The following is a 20,318-nucleotide window of genomic DNA, read 5'->3' on the forward strand; positions in this document are numbered from 1 at the left end:
GCTTTACATGGATTTTCACATTTAAACCTCATTCCTGGTTCATAAGTAGGTATATTCACTTTTCCCAAGTTCCAGATGAGGAAGCTGATAGAGGAATAATTTCCCCAAGGTCACAGAATTGGTGCTAAGTATCAGAGAATCCAGGCAGCATGAATAAAGAAGCTATACTCTTAACCCCTTCTCTTCACTTTGCCATCCATACCACTACTCATAACTCTACGTGGTCTTTTTAACAACTGTATTAATTACACGAATAAAGTATAACTGATGTAATCCTTCACTGATCGAGATTTGTATTATTCTCAATTTTTTGCTATTGTATACAATGCTGCTTTTAATGTCCTTGTACACATACCTTTGTACGTTTAACTACCCAGCATCTTTCTTTTTTCTTCTGAAATAATTTTAGACTTACAAAAAGGTTGTACAAATGGTACAGAGTTCCTGTAAATCCTCCACCCAGTCTTCCCTTAATGTTAACATCTTACGTAACCATCAGTGCAATTATCAAAACCAGAACGTTAATGTTGGTATAGTATTAACTGAACAATACACCTTATTCAAATTTCACCAGTTTCCCCATTACTGCCCTTGTCCTATTCCATGATCCTCTCTAGAACCCACAAGGCCTTCAGTTATTATGGCTTCTTCGTCTGCTCCATTTAGTGACAGTTCTTCAGTATTCCCTTGTCTTTTATGACCTCGACACTTCAAAAGAAGATGGACCAGTTATTATATAGAATACCTTGCAATTTGGGTTTGGCTGCTGTTTTCTCATGTTTACAATGAAGTTAGGCATTTTGGGAAAGAGAAGTGATGTTATCTTCTCCTTTAGAGCATCAGAGGCTTCATGATGTTGAGATGCCTTGCCACTGGCGATGTTAATCTTGATCACTTGGTTAAGGTGGTATCTTTTGCTGCCTATATTGTAAAGTTAGTATTTTCCCCTCATAATGAATAAATATCCTGGGAGAGATACTTTGAGACTACACAAATATCCTGTTTCTTCCCTAACTTTCATCTACTAAATTTAGTATCCTTCAATGGCTCTATCTACAACAATAATTACTGTGATATTAGCCATTTCCTCCTTTCCTTTCACAATTGTTAAAATTTTTCTGTAATAAAAACCTGTCCCTTCTCCACAATTTTTAAAATGTATTCAACGGATATTCATTTTCTTCTGTGAGTATAATCTAATACTACCACTTTGCTGCTCAAATTGTTCCAGCTTTGGCCATTAGGAGCTGCCCCAGGTTGGCTAGGTTGGCCTTCTGGCACACCACCCTCTTCTTTTGAGCACTTACTTTCTGGCACCACAAGATGTTCTAGGCTCATTTTATATTTTCCCTGCCCCAGGACTACAACCAACCAATTCTCCACAGAGCATTAATTCATTTTACTGGTGGACAGTATTTAGAAACCAAGGTCTGGAAGCTACGCTGCTCATTGATATTGAGATATCAGTGCCTCTAGATCCGCTTGGCAGGCAGAGCTAAGAAATATATGCAGGTGTATATTTACATGCATATATACATACCCATCACGCAAACTCACCTACGTTTCTGCATCAATCCATACATTAAAAATTATGAGTTCATATGAATAACATCAACTGGAATCCAATACCACAGGGTTCCTTATTCATAATTTCTTTCTCCCATAGAGAGAAAACTGCCTCTTATCATCTATAGTATGTTTGTTTATTTGCATATCCTAGTATACAGATAAAGTAATGATAGAGGCAGACAAATGCCTAGACAGACAGACAGAGGCAGGTCCCCTGCAAAATCCTACCTTCAGGCCAAAGACAGTTTAAAGCCTGAAAGCTGAGCTACAAGTTAAATCTTTGGACCAAACTGAGAGTGTCTTCCTGTCTGGCATACTTTCCTCTGATGGGTCCCCACCCTTCACGTATTTTACATATACCCTTTCCTAATTGGTTTCCTACCCTTTCCTAATTGGTTTTTCTACACTGTCCTGCCCACCTTTGAGTGGTGTTTTCGCTTTAATCTTTTTTGCATACTTACAAACCAATCAGCATGCACTCCCCATTCTGACTCCATAAAGGGCCCCAGACCCAGCCACACAGAGGAACCCCCTCCCTCCCTTGCTGACCCTTGCTGAAAGCCGTTTTCATAACTCGATAACATTCTTCTCCATCCTCCTCACCCTTCCATGCCCCACGTGTCCTCATTCTTCTTCAGTGCAGTATAAGAGTTCGGAAACACCAAACAAAGGTACAAGCTCTAACACAGGTAAGCTGGGGCACACCAGCGTGGCCAAGGGAGGTCCAGGTGGGGTGTTGCTGGTCAGGTGTCCCCACCTTGCAAAGTGACCAAGAAGAAAAATTCTGCATCAGTAATAGTTTCAGAATTAATAGCTCATACCCCTGTAAAAGACAAATTTACTAACTGGAGTACAGTGTTTTTGTACTGTTCTTTTTGTCTTCAACCACACGGCATCCAGTTAAAATACTGTTTTTCAAAATTATTTATGTTCGTTCTTTCCTTTTCCATTCCCTTTAGTGTAAATTACAAAATACTTAATTTGTAATACAATTAGGTTCATTTGTTACTGTTTATACTTTCCACTTTGAGTTTTCATGGACTGGTTGGTCTTAATTATTAATTTGTATCCTAAGAGGGCAAATGCCAGGGTTGTGATTTAATGTAGCAAATGAATAGAAGGGCACATTCAGTGAGGATGGAAAGAAATGCCCTTGGGCATGGATATTTTCTCAGCATGTTTGTGCTTGCATCCATGTGCCTGCTTGCTCTCTCTCTCTACCTGTGTATGGATAGCCTCAGTTTTTAAATGGCGGTGTCACCTTTGTTCATATGAGATAATGTGAAGCTTAGAACCCTATAGATTTTAAGATTGAAAAGGGCTTCTCAAACGCAAATAATACCCCCACATCTTCAATTCTTAATACTAACGATTTAAAAACGTACCACAAATTGGAGCTTGGCCTTTTCATAAAAATGTATGTGGGTACCTTCAGGTGTACAGACACAGTTTACTTGAAGTTAATGACACTGGAAGGATCCTTATAATAAGCTTTTAATTAGATATTACAAACAAGGAAAATATAGGAACATGAGAGCTGGAAGAAAATACCTAACAGAGTTTCTAAAGGTTTGGTTTCATTTTTAAAAAATCAATTTTCCCTACAGGAAAGAAACCAGAAGCGGACATAACTGACAAAATAGATGGGCAAAGTAATGTATTCTCAAAGTCAGATGCATTGTGGAAACAGGAAGAGAAAACTACAGGTGAAAGCAACAGCAATCTTTCTGAATTATCAGAAAACATACCTTAGCATACTAAAGTGGGAAAATGAATGGAAAAAGATGAAATCAGAAACAGTTCCCAGTGTCTCTGAATCTGAAAGCACAAAGCTTTAATCAGAACACCAGCAGAGATTATGGCTGGATGGTGACAAGAATGAGACTGCCACATGGTAAGGAAGGTAGTGCTTCCTTTCCAGCTGCTAAATAGTGCCAATTAACTACTATATTAATTACATGTGTACCAATGTCTGCTCAGAATGCAGAGAGCAACTCCAAGAAAAAGCTATTTTTCTTCTCAAAGTGAGTAAAAAAAAAGAAAAAAAAAGGACACAGAAGAAGACGAGTTTCTTTTTGCAGGCCTCTAATCATCAGGACCAGCACTTCAGGTTTGGGTGGAAGGTGGGAAGAGAAGGAAGGAAAACAAACTCTGGCAAGAGAGAGGGAGAAAGGTTTGGAAAGACTACGAAAGTCTTCGTATGTACTAGAAGCTTTAAGGGCAAAATATGAGTCACCAAAGGCAAGTGAAATTGTTGATCTCTCATAACACACCCCTTGGCTTTCTGCCACCATAACTTCCCCTTTTAATCCTATTTCTCATATGCAGCATGTGAAAAAAGGACCAGCTAGCTGCACTGGTTTTGTTATTTTAGCCCTTATGTATACACACTTTAGAAGGCTGAATAAAAGCAACTGTGGGCAGTTACATCCTTTGTATTTTTCAAAGGTTGGCAGCAAGTATTCTGTGACTCCTTTGTATAGATGCATGCTTTCAAAATAAAAAGGTATATACAACTCTTTTTAAAGCTTATAAATAAATTAGGTGAAAAGGAAGGGAAGTGGTAGAGAGTAATGCTAATAAAGATTTTTCCAGGCTGGGCGCCGTGGCTCACACCTGTAATCCCAGCATTTTGAGAGGCCAAGGCGGGCGGATCACGAGGCCAGGAGATCGAGACTATCCTGGCTCACACGGTGAAACCCCGTCTCTACTAAAAATACAAAAAATTAGCCGGGCGTGGTGGCAGGCGCCTGTAGTCCCAGCTACTCAGGAGGCTGAGGCAGGAGAATGGTGTGAACCTGGGATGCGGAGCTTGCAGTGAGCTGAGATCGCGCCACTGCACTCCAGCCTGGGCGACAGAGCAAGACTCTGTCTCAAAAAAAAAAAAAAAAAAACAGATTTTTCCTTTATGTGGAATTGTTATAGAAAATCAGTTATAATACGGCAGTAATGTTTAGAGACACCAAGGACCTGCCAACATGACCTCATCATCTCTCCACACAAGCTGGGACTGTGCCGAAGTTATCATCCACCTAAAGTAGGGTACAAAGCCCACTCAAAATGGTCACAGAGGTAAGTCCTGTGGGGCAATACAAAAGGAGAGTGGGAGACTTTTCCCAAAGGCCACATTCTCTGGTTTGTGTCAGTAGATATGGAGCTTTTAAAAGTTTAGAAATAAGAAAATCAGATTTCACATTTTCATGTGTAACGCTACTCAGTTCTAACAGCCAAAGAGAAGGTGGTACAACAATCACACCACACAGCTGCCTTAGTCCTTTTAAAATAATGATTCTGCATGCTAAGTGTCGATTAACTTCTTGACATTCCTCTTATTTCTACTTTGATCTAGAAAAATCTGATGTTAGGAGCCTGAATACCTCTGTAAATAGTAACTAACACATGGAGTACATTCAAGGGATATGGCTGCTCTTAGTGGACCACACGTTATCATCCTTCCTGTCTCCACACTGGTATCTAAGCTGTTACCCCACAACCAGAGTCCCTTCTACTCCAGCTCTATAGCACCGATCGGAACTACGTTTCAATAGACGACAACGTGCTACCATCTCAAAGGGGCTTTTCCAGATGCTGCCCAGTTGAAAGTCATTTCTCTTTATTCTGAAATCCCACAGTATTTTATACGTAATTCCGCATTTATGCAGGATTTTAAAGATGCTGGCCCCCTAAGAGTCTCATCCCTTGATGATTTAATCAAATGTTCATCTAGCCACTGCTAAGAAGGCACATGGCAGATGGAACTAAGGTTACTCATCAACTAACCTTAATAGAGGGAGATTATTCTGGATTATCTGGGTGGGCCCAGTGTAATCACACAAGACCTTCAAAGAGGAAGGGAGAACAGCCACTCAGAAGATGCACCAGAAAAGGAAACCAGACAAAGACGAGACAAGAAGAAGAGGATGAGGAGGTCAGACAGTACCAGAGAGTGAAAAGAACTTGGGCCATCTCCGCTAGCTTTCAAAATGGAGGTAGCGGACCACACGCAAAGGACTAAAGGTGACCGCTAGAAGCTGAGGAGGACTCCTGGGCAACAACCAACAAGAAAATGGGGACCGCAGTCCTATGACCACACAGAACTTAATCCTTCCAACAAGCTTAATGAACTTGAAGCAGATTCACCTTCAGAGCCTCCAGAAATAGACACAGTCCTGCCTAAATCTTGATTTGGAAATGGAAAAACCAGAAGTAGAAAAACCAGGCAAGCAAACTCAAACCTCTAACCCACAGAACGATGAGATAATGATCAATCTGTGTTGTTTCAAGCCACTAAGTTTGTGGTGATTTGTTAACGACAGCAATATGAAACTAACACATTCTCCTTCATATTATATCCTATTTAATAGTTCAAGTCTCAGTGGGCATTAGAACTGTGTCCGGAAGTGGTGGATTCTTGGTCTCACTGACTTCAAGAATGAAGCTGCGGACCCTCGCGGTGAGTGCTACAGCTCTTAAGGTGGCGCGTCTGGAGTCTGTCCCTTCTGATGTTCAGATGTGTTCGGCGTTTCTTCCTTCTGGTGGGTTCGTGGTCTCGCTGGCTCAGGAGTGAAGCTGCAGACCTTCGCGGTGAGTGTTACAGCTCTTAAGGTGGCGCGTCTGGAGTCTGTCCCTTCTGATGTTCAGATGTGTTCGGCGTTTCTTCCTTCTGGTGGGTTCGTGGTCTCGCTGGCTCAGGAGTGAAGCTGCAGACCTTCGCGGTGAGTGTTACAGCTCTTAAGGCAGTGCGTCTGGAGTTGTTCGTTCCTCCCAGTGGGCTCGTGGTCTTGCTGGGCTCAGGAGTGAAGCTGCAGATCTTCGCGGTGAGTGTTACAGCTCATAAAAGCAGCGTGGACCCAAAGAGTGAGCAGTAGCAAGATTTATTGCAAAGAGCGAAAGAACAAACCTTCCACAGTGTGGAAGGGGACCCGAGTGGGTTGCCACTGCTGGCTCGGGCAGCCTGCTTTTATTCTTATCTGGCCCCACCCACATCCTGCTGATTGGTAGAGCCGAGTGGCCTGTTTTGACAGGGCGCTGATTGGTGCGTTTACAATCCCTGAGCTAGATACAAAGGATCTCCACGTCCCCATCAGATTAGTTAGATACAGAGTATGGACACACAGGTTCTCCAAGGCCCCACCAGAGCAGCTAGACACAGAGTGTCGATTGGTGCATTCACAAACCCTGAGCTAGACACAGGGTGCTGATTGATGTATTTACAAACCTTGAGCTAGATACAGAGTGCCGACTGGTGTATTTACAATCCCTGAGTTAGACATAAAGACTCTCCAAGTCCCCACCAGACTCAGGAGTCCAGCTGGCTTCACCCAGCGGATCCCGCACCGGGACTGCAGGTGGAGCTGCCTGCCAGTCCTGCGCCATGTGCTCACACTCCTCAGCTCTTGGGCAGTTGATGGACCTGGGCGCCGTGCAGCAGGGGGCGGCGCTCTTCGGGGAGGCTCCGGCCGCACAGGAACCCACGGAGGCGGGGAAGGCTCAGGCATGGCGGGCTGCAGGTCCCAAGCCCTGCCCCGTGGGAAGGCAGCTAAGGCCCGGCGAGAAATCGAGCACAGCGCCGGTGGGCTGGCACTGCTGGGGGACCCAGTACACCCTCCGCAGCCGCTGGCCCGGGTGCTAAGCCCCTCACTGCCCGGGGCCGGCAGGGCCGGCCGGCTGCTCCGGGTGCAGGGCCCGCCGAGCCCACGCCCACCCGGAACTCCAGCTGGCCCGCAAGCGCTGCACGCAGCCCCGGTTCCCGCTCGCGCCTCTCCCTCCACACCTCCCTGCAAGCTGAGGGAGCCGGCTCCGGCCTTGGCCAGCCCAGAAAAGGGCTCCCACAGTGCAGCGGTGGGCTGAAGGGCTCCTCAAGTGCCGCCAAAGTGGGAGCCCAGGCAGGGGAGGCACTGAGAGCGAGCTAGGGCTGTGAGGACTGCCAGCACGCTGTCACCTCTCAGAACCACCTGAGGGGCTTTGTAAAAACACATATGGTGTCATTGCCAGAGATTTAAAATCGATGAGGGGGAAGGAAAAGCAGGGAGAAGATAGCAAGTTTTTGCTTTTATCTCCCCACATGATATGCTCCCCAACATTGATTAATATTAGCATCACCCGGAGAGTTCCTGCAGGTCTGTTTCCAGAGGATTCCCGTCCTCACATCCCTGAAGTAAACCACTGTTTTCTGACCTTTTCTCATATTATTTTTGTCTATCCTAAAACTTCGAATAACAAAATCATGTAGTGTATACTCTTGTGTAAAGCTTCTTTCATTCATGATGTTGTGTGTATCAGCAGTCCATTCCTTTTCATCACTGAGTAATATTCTACTGAATGGATATTCCACAGCATTTTAATCCATTCACCTGTTTGTGGATATCTGGGTCGTTTCCAGTTTGGTGCTATTAGCAATAAAGCTGCTGTGATTATTCTTGTAACATATGCTTTTGTTTCTGTTGAATTACTGGTTCATAGGGTAGGTATGCTTAGCTTTATAAGAACATACCAGACCTTTCTCCAACATGTTTGTACCATCTTAACAGTTTTCCATCTGAATGAGAATATTTCAGCCTCCTACTTTTTCTCCTCTGGCCCCAAGTGATTATAATACGTAGCCAGAGTTGAAAACTACTGTACCAGATTAAAAATTCCTTCAGGGAAAAATCCATGACTTTTTAAATTTTTTTATTTTTTTATTTTGAGATGGAGTCTCCATCTGTCACCCAGGTTGGAGTGCATCTCAGCTCACTGCAACCTCCACATCCCAGGTTCAAGCAATTCTCCTGCCTCAGCCTCTCCAGTAACTGGGATTACAGGAGAGCACCACCACGCCCAGCTAATTTTTGTACTTTTAATAGAGACAGGGTTGCACCATGTTGGCCAGTCTGGTCTTGAACTCCTCGGCTCAGGTGATCCACCCACCTCAGCCTCCTAAAGTGCTGGGATTACAGGTGTGAGCCACCGCACCTGGCTGAAATTCATGTCTTATTCATCTTTGCTCCCCCAATATACTTAGCATAACCTTTACCACAGCCAGAACTCAGGAATCCTATTAAGTTTTATATTGATACAGCTTCCGACTTTTGCCAAACATGGCAAATCTATTAGGTATGCCTTCTGTACCTCAACATTTAATATATAATTTTGAGTAAAGCAGTTCATAATTTGTATAGGTGTCCAATACCTGTTAGCTACTAAATTCTGAAATAGATGACAGCATGGCCTAAATAATAAGAGCTGCATCTCTAACCTAGCTATAGAGCCTGACACACAGCAGGGCCTTAATGAATAAAAGTGTGCTTTGGGGGGAGAAAACCTCCTTTCTCCTAATGTTTTTGTTTATTATAATTAAATTACTAGCATAAAAATCTGCACACTTGGGAAATCCTAACTTATGGCTCTCAATATTCTGGGAAACAAACATCCATCTGAATATCTGATCATAGGTATAGCTCCTCTCTCTCAAAAAATAAAAAATTATGCATATACTTACACACATTAACAATTCTACATACAATATCAAGTTGTGCATGCAGAATCACTGACACTGTGTTTTACGGAAAACTGAAATTATTTCTTTAATGAGTATTTGTTGAATATCTGATCTGTTCTAAGAATTACACTAGGTATGAGGCATACTGTGGCCAACAGGAGGGTCTCTTGTCCTTAAGAATACTGGAAGGAAGGAGATCAAATGCAAGTGATAAGCAATACCACCATCTAATCAGTAAGTTCTCAAAATCCCTAACTTTTCAAATATATATATAAAATATTTGAAGGAATATATATATATAATATAATATAATATATTTTTACATAAATTTTTTTTTGTCTAAGTCTATACCGTATGACAAACAACCTGAAATGCAAATAACCTTTCGAGATACTATTTTGAGTATACATATTTGCCTTTCATTGCTGTTTTTGGGAGTGAAAGAAAAAGCATGGAAATGAGGCAAAAAGAGTAACAATGTACCTGTCTTGCATTCTCAAGGAATAATTGCTTTTGATTGCTTTTAGAATAGGTAACCTCATCGTGATATGATTTGCTCCAGGAGCAGGAATTCACTTCCCTCTGTGATCTTTTACAAATGGCAGTGGTTTCCAAATGAACAAGGTAGTTCATTTTTTTCTGGGAAAAAGTGTGAAGGTATCAGGATTTTTCTCTACAGTCTGGGGTGATGATGAGCATGGTGGTTCACGCCTGTAATCCCAGCACTCTGGGAAGCCGAGGCAGGTGGATCACGAGGTCAGGAGCTTGAGACCAGCCTGGCCAATATGGTGAAATCCCATCTCTACTAAAAATATAAAAATTAGTCAGGTGTGGTGGCGTGCGCCTTAGTCCCAGCTACTCAGGAGGTTAAGGCAGGAGAATCACTTGAACCCAGGAGGTGGAAGTTGCAGTGAGCCGAGATCACGCCACTTACTCCAGCCTAGGGGACAGAGCGAGACTCCAACTCCAAAAAAAAAACAAAAAAAAAAAAAAAAGAAAAGAATGTGTGAACTCCCTCTGACAAGATGGTATGTTGTGAAGAGGAAGGTTCATGTACCTGCATTATCCAGAAAATACTTCCTTGCAAGATCTGGATAACGTGGCTTCTGGCGTTTCTGCAAAAACAACAATTTAGCACAAAAACTATGCTGCTATCTATGGAAAGTTTAAGGGAAGAGTAAATGTTAAAACAATTAAAACAAGCAAATAAAATGTTTTAAATAACAGTAAAAATCCAACATTGACAGGGAACAGAGTTGAAGAATGGTTTTAGATAGAGAAATGAATTATCCTACATTAGCGCATTTTCTGATTGAAGGTAATTTCTTTAAATGCCAAAAAATCTTTATAAGATAGTTTTACTGGCAATCTTTCCAATCTATTTCACACTCCCTGTCTCCTTAATCAAACCAAGTAAACAAAATGTAACATTTTTGATGACTCACTAAGTACATCCATTACTTTGCAGTGCTGTAATGCAGCCATTCTGAGAGGCTACTGACGACACAGATTTGACTGCCTCTCTTCAAAACAACTCCGGATGTACCATTTGGAGACCTAGTGCCCTTTAAGGTTGCAACATTTTCTCTTTACCTCATTAGCAAATCACTTCTTGCTACTGCCCCTCTATCTGAGGAACATCACTTCCTTGAACTCCATTCTTCTAATTCATGGCCAAACTGAGAAAACAATTGTTTCTTTAAAATAATTTCAATTTAGGCCAGGTGCGATGGCTCACGCCTGTAATCCCACCACTTTGGGCAGCCGAGGTGGGTGGATTACCTGAGGTCAGGAGTTCCGGATCAGCCTGACCAATATGGTGAAACCATGTCTCTACTAAAAATACAAAAATTGGTAGGGCGTGGTGGCAGGTGCCTGTAATCCCAACTACTCTGGAGGCTAAGACAGGGGAATCACTTGAACCTGGGAGGCACAGGTTGCGGTGAGCTGAGATCACGCCACTGCATTCCAGCCTGGGCAACAGAGTGAGACTCCATCTCAAAATTAATAAATAAATAATTTCCACTTAAAAATTTATGTAATAACCTAAATGTCTGTGTTCTATTAAATTCATTTTATTAAAATCAGTTGGATTTGGATTTGGCTATTAACTTGCCCACGAACAGCTGGCTCGGTGATAGTCAGCAGTAACTTGTATGCTGGTATTTGCCTGTGTCTACAGGCCCAAGATTATGATATGCCAGGGGGAGGATCAGGTCAAAAATTTCAAAGTGAAAACTAATTGTGGGTATTATTAAAAACAGGATCTAAATAAAGGTTGTGTGAAATTTGTGAGGTCAGTTATTAATACATGGACTCTGTAACTATTCTGGCTGTTGAGCGTTATTTTTATTTTTTTGCTTGTTTTCACTTTTTTTAGTCATTTTAAAAAAAGATTGACCTTTAGCTAAGTGAAGCATTACTATAACAACACATTGTTTTCCTTTATGGGATATTTTGACTGTATAATTATAAATGCCTTTAAAATAAAATTTGTTTTTCTGTATCCTTACTGGCTAAGTAAATACCATGTTCAGGATAGAATATTTGCCATGGTAGTTCCACTTATCCTTGCACTGCTGGTCTGCTGAAAGGAGGGCATCAATCATCCCAAGGAGCTCCTCAGTCTCCTGACATATTGTAAGCAAAAAGAGGATAGCTTTTATTCATGATGTGACCAGTTACATTCATATCAATAATACATGCTCATGTTAGTGAGAGGGGCAGCAATCTTGGACTGTTATGACACTTTAAACATGCTCCAAACAAGGCCGGGTGCAGCAGCTCAAGCCTGTAATCCCAGTACTTCGGGAGGCCAAGGTGGGCGGATCACTTGAGGCTAGGAGTTCGAGACCAGCCTGGTCAACATGGTGAAACCCCTGTCCCTACTAAAAATACAAAAATTAGCCAGGCGTGGTGGCACGCACCTGTAATCTCAGCTACTTGGGAGGCTGAAGCAGGAGAATCGCCTGAACCTAGGAGGTAGAGGTTGCAGTGAGCCGAGATTGTGCCACTGCACTCCTGCCTGGGCAACAGAGTGAGACCCTGTCTCAAAATAACATAACATAACATAACATAACATAACATAACATAACATAACATAACATAACGTAACATAAAAATGCTCCAAACATACAAACATTCAAACGTCTATGGATGCACCTGAATAGGAAATTCTGTAGCACTTCTTCATGATCAAATTGAAAATAAATTTCAATATAAATTCCCACTGGGAATCATTAATATTCCATTACAGTATCCTTAATGATTACAACCACCACCACTCAAACTTTTTTCCTTTTCTCTTTTTTTGGGGGTTAAAAATCTGTTTGTACTCTTAAGCAGCATCTGTTCTGTTAAAACGTTCTAACAGACTTCTTTTTGGTAATTTTTTTTTTTTTTAAGGAAACACATGAACATGATTTGTGGATCTTCAGTTACTTCAAATCTTACCCTCATTATCGTCACCATTTTTCATTCATGGTCTGAACCACACCAAAAGCAGCATCATTATTCTGCCCATGATGAGCACGTGATTGAAAGCGAAAGCAGGCTGCCAGACCTCCACGGGGAGGGCAGAAGCGGAAACACGCCACGCACCTTTCATCACCTAACTCAGCTTGATTTACTTTACTGAAAAAAGCAGCAATATTCCATATTTTAAGCCAGAACCTTTAAAGCTTTTCTCTTAAAAAGCTTGCAAACCTAGCTTTTCTCTTAAAAGGCTCTCCGACTCACACAGGACAGGCATCCAAGCCCTCTTCCTCCATGGATACTGTTGCTACCAGGTTTCCATGACCTTCTCTTGGAAAGAACTCACCTACTCTAGGCAACAGTCGATGCTCTTTTTTTAGCTACACTTAAATACCACCCATAAGTTCCTATTTTCAACTACATACTCCGAATATAACTCAGATCAAGTATTTTTGAGAATTCAGTTCAGGCTTTTCCTTTATAAAAAGTTCAGACCTTTTTCTGACTGAGGTCTGCTTCTTCCTCTTGTGTAGTCCTTTGGGAATAATCTTTTGAAAATGCTGCAATGACAAAAGCAATTTTCTTGGATTTAAATCTGAACATTCTCTGGTTTCATTACTAAGTATACACTTCTTTGTCTAAACAAGTAAATACAAGGTGAGAGTTAAGAGAGTTGAAACTTTAGAAATGCGATTTGGATTTACAAAGGAAAAAATGATGTTAAGAAAATGTCCAGTACTTAGACTGAAATGATCCTTACAAGATCACCCTGTGAAGTTGTTCCAATTTCTTTTTTGCCACATAATATTTTGCTCAAAAGACATCACCAGAGGAAGTTAGAACATGACAGAAAAAGAGAACAACTTCTGGAGCAGAAGGGGAGCGGTGACAGGGAGGGGTGAACACTGGACACAGGCTCCAGAAGCCTAAACCGAAAACCTGAAAACCATAGGCACAGGCCAAATATCTTATTTTACAAATGAGGAAACTCAGGCACAAAGTGAAATGATCACCCGGAGGTGCCACCACTAGTCCCTAGCAACACTAAGACAGGCTTAGAGCCCAGCGACTTCCATAACCCAGTCAGAACAACTAGTGCATTCCACACGGGCACACTGCTAGCCACTTAACACACCTCATCATATTTAATTCTCCTAACCGCTCTTAGAGGAAGGTGTTTTTATCCCATGCCGTACCTGAGAAAACTGAAAAGGATTAAGTTGCTTGGCCAAGGTAAGATATTGGGATTACTTTCCAGATCTGTAACTACTCATTTTACTCTGCCACACAGCCTTCCATGACATTCAGCCTAACAGGCCAAATAAACATTAACTGGGGTCTGGACGCGGTGGCGCACGCCTGGAATCCCAGCACTTTGGGAGGCCGAGGTGGGTGGATCATTTGAGGTCAGGAGTTCAAGACCAGCCTTGCCAACATGGTAAAACTCGGTCTCTACCAAAAATACAAAAAAAAAATTAGCTGGGCGTGGTGGTGGATGCCTGTAATCCCAGCTACTCGGGAGGCTGTGTCAGGAGAATCACTTGAACCCAGGTGGCGGAGGTTGCAGTGAGCAGAGATCATGCCACTGCATTCCAGCCTGGGCAACACAGCAAGACTCCGTTGCAAACAAACAAACAAACATTAACTGAGTAGAGAAAATTCAGATTCTACTTTTTGTTTCTTTTCTACTTCATTCAGGTAAGGGACAAAGGGGCAATGAGGAAACCAGTCTACCAACAGAATCTCTAATAGGAAGCTCTAAATAATTCAATACTTAATATATTTCCTTCAATACTGTCACCACCAGCATCCGAGCCAACATCCTTCTCACATAGACAATTGCGATTTTATCATCTTTCCACTTCCACTTTCCTAAACAATTCTTCAAATATCCAGAGTAAAACATGATAATAAACATAGGATCATGTTACTTTCCAGTTTTCAATTCTTCAAAACAATTCCCATTGTCTTTTTCTTAAAACGTCAGTGTTTTTAATACTGTTATATACTTATTTCTGAACTGTTGGTCATTACATTGTACTCAGTACTTTAAAAGAATGACCAAGAGTAGTAAAATTTCATTAAGCCTAGTTTTATATGATGCCGAAAACCTCTGGCTGAATAGACAAACTGCCCCATTTTTTTTTTAGAGTGGACTTGTCCATTATTTTTGTCATTGTTTTACTGACAGAATTACAAATTCACAGGCAGTTGTAAGAAAAGAACAGAGTCCTTGTGCCATTTACCCAGTCTCCTCCAATGGTAACATCTGCAAAACTATAGTATGATAGCACAAAACAGAATGTTGACATTAATAAAACCTAGTCTTATTCTGATGTCTCCAGCTATACTTGTACTCAGCGATAATCAGGAAGTAAAGATGAGAGAGGAGAGAGCAACAATGACAGTGGGAAGATGAAATAGGGAAAAAAGACTTCATGTTGCTTAGGTTAAGCCTTCTGGTAGAAAATACTGAAAAGTAGGGCAATTGTCAGTGTTAAATTTCCAATCTTCTCCCAGGCTGAAAGGGGTAGATGGAACTCAGAAAGAGAGATGGGTCAGTTTTACTCTTTTTTTTTTTTTTTTTTTAAGAAGAATCATTACAGCTTTTGCTGTCACTCTGTGTGAACAGATCCTTTTTGGGGTTTGAACTTACAAAAATGGCTTATCTCTAGACTTTTAATGGCTGATTCATCTGTTGTTCTTTACCCTTATATACAGCTGTAACTGATTAAAAAGCCTAATGGTTACAAATCTGAGAGCCTCACTTTATATTTTCTAATTATGTTTCTTCCTTATCCAAAAAGATGCATTAATCTTTATTTAAAATGTGTTTTATCTTTGCTGATCTTTTGAGTCTGTTTAAATTCTACCTTCTTGGCTAATTACTCCATCATTTTCACAAATTATTTTTCCTTAAGAAAACCAAATGAGAAAATTATGTTTAAAACAACATATATAATCCTTTCAGCTGACAAGATAGGTTAAAAACGGGATGGAGGTATCCTACATATTCTTGGAACCGTCTCCTAAGAGAATCTTGCCTAAACTCTGTCCTTTGAGAAAGCAAGGGAAAACAAATGTATTTGAATGACAACTTTCATTAAAATTCTAACCAACAGACTATGTAACAATTTAATTCACTGTTTTTTTATCACTCCATTCATGGAATGAAGCTTATAAATCCTGCTAGGCCAAGCATACTGATTTACGTCCTTTCAATTTAACCCATTCTTCACACACACACACACACACACACACACACACACATACACTCTCTCTCTCTTTCTTCCACATTAAAACTTTTGCTCTTAAGGGAAGACGTGCCAATTTCAAAGTTCATAAATTCCCAAGTAAAGCAATTTCTATAAAAAAACTTAAAAATTTAAAGAATATTCTAATGTCAAACATCTAATAGTAAGCAATAACCTAAAAGACTGTCATATTGATTGGTATCTGTAAGATTTATTTCCCTACGTTTTTAAATGATTTCCAGTGACACTGTCTTCTAACTAGAATTATTCTTGGACCTACTTGTGTATTTAAATACATGCAAGGTATGTTTTTAAACATTCTGCAAATTGTGTTCAGTTTTATCACAAATATTTGGAACATTTTGTTTTGTTGTTTCTGTTCTTTCCATCAATAAGTTGGTATAAAAATTCTTAAAGGAGAGACTGTTTCAGCTAATTTCTTTCTACTCTCCCTTGCTACTTACTGAATTTAACTGCTGCTCAAAAAAGAAAGAAAGATCTAACAATGACGGGAATAAAAATACTAATGACAGCAGTATCAGAGTATTAAATGGTAGATGGCAATGGGAAAGTGGGATAGAAAAAATTGGGTTCATGTCATGTCAAAATCTACAGTCTAGATGTCTCTTCAGAATGAAATTATGGGACGGCCAATAACTGACCTTCTACCCTTTATGTTCCTAGACCATTTGCCAGGATCTTCTTGTCTTTTATTGCTCAGTTTCTTCTCTTCTTTCATGTAAATACATTTTCAAATGGACAATTCATCTCTAAATATATAAATACCTGGTGACCATCACTTAAAGGCCCTGTGTCTTTTCTGTATATAATGAGAAATGGAGAATTATCAACCACCAGAGTTAGAAATGCAGAGCAGATTCGATAGAAGATAGAAACGCAGCTTTTCTGTTACAATCAAGAACAAGGGTTTCCTAAGAAACTCAGCAGAAATAAAATTTAGGGAACAGAAAGGCAGAAGAGCAAGACACTGCATTTTGAACATAAGATAGAGGAACTTTCAAGAAAATTCTTATTTTTAAATGTTTTAATTGACAAATGAAAAGTATATATTTGTGGTGCACAATGCAGTATTTTGAGTACACATACATACTGTACAATGATTAAATAAAGCTAATTAACCTATTCCTCACCTCACATACTGTTTTGTGATGAGAACATTCAAAATCTATTCTCCTAGTATTTTTCAAACAAACAATATGATGTTATTAACTATAGTCGCCATGCTATACAACAGAGCTCTAGGATTTATTTATATAGTCTAAAGGAAATTGTACCCTTTGTTTAAATCCCCACCATCCCCACACCCTGGTAACCACCATTCAACTCCTTGAATCTGTGAGATCAACTTTTTTAGATTCCACTGTAAGCGAGATCATGCGGTATTTGTCTTCCTGTGCCTGGCTTATTTCATTTAGTGTAATGTCCTCCAGATTTATCGATGTCACAAATGACAGAATTCCTCCTTTTTAAGGCCAAATAATATTCCACTGTGCATATCTACCACATTTTATCCATTCGTCTGCTGATGAACATTTAGGATGATTCCGTATCTGGGCTGTTATGAATTTTCAAAGGTTATTCTACAGAGTGAAGAGTTTCAGAAATATGCACACAATCAAAAGCTAACACTTCACTAGTTGGTATCAGCCGCTGATGAGACTGACTGAAAGAAGTCCCCAGGCTGACACAGTCAAGAGTCCATAAAAATTGCCCCGAGACAAAGCAGAATCCCAACAATTCCTGGACCTGATCCTTCAGACCAAGAACTCTCCACTGGTAAGGCACATCTCTAGCAACCCTTGTTTCCCCCAGGGATGTTTTAATCACTTCAAGTAATTCACATCTCCATCAATATTCCAGGATAATCTTGGGATCTTAGGAGAATGTGAACTAGTTTGCTTCCTCAAAGGTTCTTCAAGATTCCAGGACCAGTCCAAGAGCCAATGCACCCTAGTACTTCCCCTCTTGTAGCATCAAAGAGGGAAGTCACTAAAAACGCAAATCAAATGTCAGGTTTAAAAATGTGTGAAGAGGGATAGGCCCAGGAGAAAGAGGCTGTTAACAAGGTAAAAAGGTAAGGGTTAAGCAAGATTCATTTTCAGTCAACGTCACAGGTGCTTCCTTTCAAAGAGCAGAGGCTATGTATCTTTGGAAAGCAGCAAGCTAAAAAGGGATGGTGGGTAGAGGTTTTGACTACTGCCGCTAATCTCACTCGCCTCTTAAAAGTCTTAAACCCAGATACCTGCAGGAACGTATAGGGTCCCTTCCAGCCCACTTTAGGCTAAGTAAAATAATATCAAAAATAAAAAGTTTTAATAGCTAACAGACAATACTTACTACATGTGAGGACTCTAAAATCTCCCATTTTATAGATGAGGATATTGAAATACACTATTTACTTGATGTAGTCCCCTGACTATTAAGAGACAGAACCTGGTATTAGAACCCAGTCAGTACAGTTCTCAAATCATAATCTCAATCCTCATACCGTACTGTCTCTCAAAACACAGCCTACAATACAGAGCTAGCCCGCATTCTACATTCTTATCCCTCTTTATTCAGGTCGTTAGTACCTGTAATACTTATTAGAGCCTTACGAATGTTTCACGAAATCTATCAGACCCAAAGCGGAACCTCCCCTTTCTCTTCCATTGTCCCCAAGGATGCTTGAATACAAACCACATCCAACCGCTGGGATGGGCGGAGCCGGTAGAAACATGATCACAGGGTTAATCAGAAGCTTACAAGACAATAACAAATTTTTCTGTGTTTATCTGTACTATGTGAATCATACCAGATGATCTGGCCTATTTTGTTATATGAATGACTGTCTTGATTTGGTCATGTAGTTGAGAGGGGTAAATATGAGAATGTCTTTGGGTGAAAGAAGGGGCAGGAAATGCAATGGAATAATAACCAAGATAACAAGTCTTTTACCTATACTTCAAAAGGCCATCTGACATGGTTTGTGTCCCCACCAAAACTCATGTTGAATAATAATCCATAGTACTGGATGTGGGGTCTGGTGGGAGGTGATTGGATCAGGAGGGCGGAGCTCTCATGAATGGGTTAGCACCATCCCCTTGGTGCTGTTCTCATGATGACGAGTGAGCTCTCCTGAGCTATGGTTATTTAACAGTGTGTAGCATCTCCTTCCTTCCTCTCTTCCTCCTGCTCCGGCCACTTAAGATGTGCCTGCCTCCCCTTCTGCCACGATTTTAAGTTTCCTGAGGCCTCCCTAGAAGCCAAGCAGATGCTAGCATCGTGCTTTCTGTACAGCCCACAGAACCATGACCAAAATAAACCTCTATTCTTTATGAATTACTCAGTATCAGGTATTTGTTTACAGCAGTGGGAGAATGGACTAATACACCATCTCAAACATCACCTCCTCCCAGCCTTCTGCTTTGAAGAACCTAAGTAATATGCTATCACTGGTTGTCTTCTGATATCCAACTTATTTCACCTTTATTACAGATATCCATATCTTACACTGTAAACACCCTGTAGGGGAAAAAAGTCAAATATCGGTTTAGGTTATTTGAGTAAACAACGAAGACTGCAATGGAATTTTAAACTAAAAAAAGGGCTCAATGTATCATCTATCCCTTCAATACAGTATAAGGCAAATTCAGAAGCAAAATATTAATTAAATTAACTGAATTAAAGGACTTTACACAAGCTTCTCATTTCTCACACATTTAAATATGTCAAGGTCTATTTTTTCTTAACCCTTTCTCTTCAGAAAACAATTACAACAACAAAAAAACAGAATTTGGCTTATACTTTTATTTCAACATGGAATAGCTGTTTATTTTATGGAGAAAGACACCTCCAATATTTCTCAGTAGTCTGTGATCTCTGAGGACAGGTGCCCATTTCGTTTCAGCATCTTCTCCAATCCCACAACACCTAGTAAACACACAGCAGACCTTCAATAAATGTTCCCAGCTACAAAATGACACGGAACAACAGACATTAAAGTACAAATGTTACTTCTGGGCCAAAGAAATCTGAACATACATAAATCCAAATGTTACTTTTGAACCAAATTAATCTAAAAGTATCAAGGTCAATACATAACAATAAAAGCCTCAGTTTATGTAACTTTAAGCTTTTTTAATATTGAATCTAGCAGTTTCTATATATGATTATGAGGAAACCTAATAAAGGTCATAATTTTTCCTTTTATTTCACCAAAAAAAACCTTAATGTCACACATGCCTGTAACATGGAGATTGGAAAGGTGGCAAAGAAAGAGACAATGACCATGATATTAAAAACCTGTAAGATGACACCAAACTTTGAAAAGTTTCTATGTATGTATGTATCTGTGTAGCACATATGTAACAATATTTTCCCCCAGAATTCAAGTATATACTCCACCCAATAATTTATCTCAGCAGGGAATCCAGCGACAGCTATCCTAAGAGAAAGAGAATGAGAAAAAAAGACACCAAAAGAAAAATAGAAAGCCAAAGAGAAAGTAAAAGACAGAAATAAAAAGAAACCAGGAGAAA

The 20,318-nt window shown here is 40.4% G+C and overlaps 1 protein-coding gene across 13 annotated transcripts in view; it reads right to left on the reverse strand.

Annotated features, from left to right (window-relative positions):
- Window positions 1-20,318, reverse strand: part of PSD3 (pleckstrin and Sec7 domain containing 3) — a 713,864-nt gene that overhangs the window by 214,978 nt on the left and 478,568 nt on the right. For 2 of the 13 annotated variants that reach the window (XM_057302980.2, XM_055116341.2), the window contains one exon: window positions 307-19,710. The exons of 10 other annotated variants lie outside the window; for them this stretch is intronic. In XM_057302980.2, coding sequence (XP_057158963.2) covers window positions 19,684-19,710 — 27 coding nt within the window. In that variant the 3' untranslated portion in view covers window positions 307-19,683. Of the gene's footprint in view, window positions 1-306; window positions 19,711-20,318 lie in introns of those variants that run through there. One more of the 13 variants, XM_057302982.2, reaches the window with a different exon arrangement.

The sequence above is a fragment of the Pan paniscus genome, chromosome 7 (genome assembly GCF_029289425.2).
Source record: "Pan paniscus chromosome 7, NHGRI_mPanPan1-v2.0_pri, whole genome shotgun sequence".
NCBI lineage: Eukaryota > Metazoa > Chordata > Mammalia > Primates > Hominidae > Pan > Pan paniscus.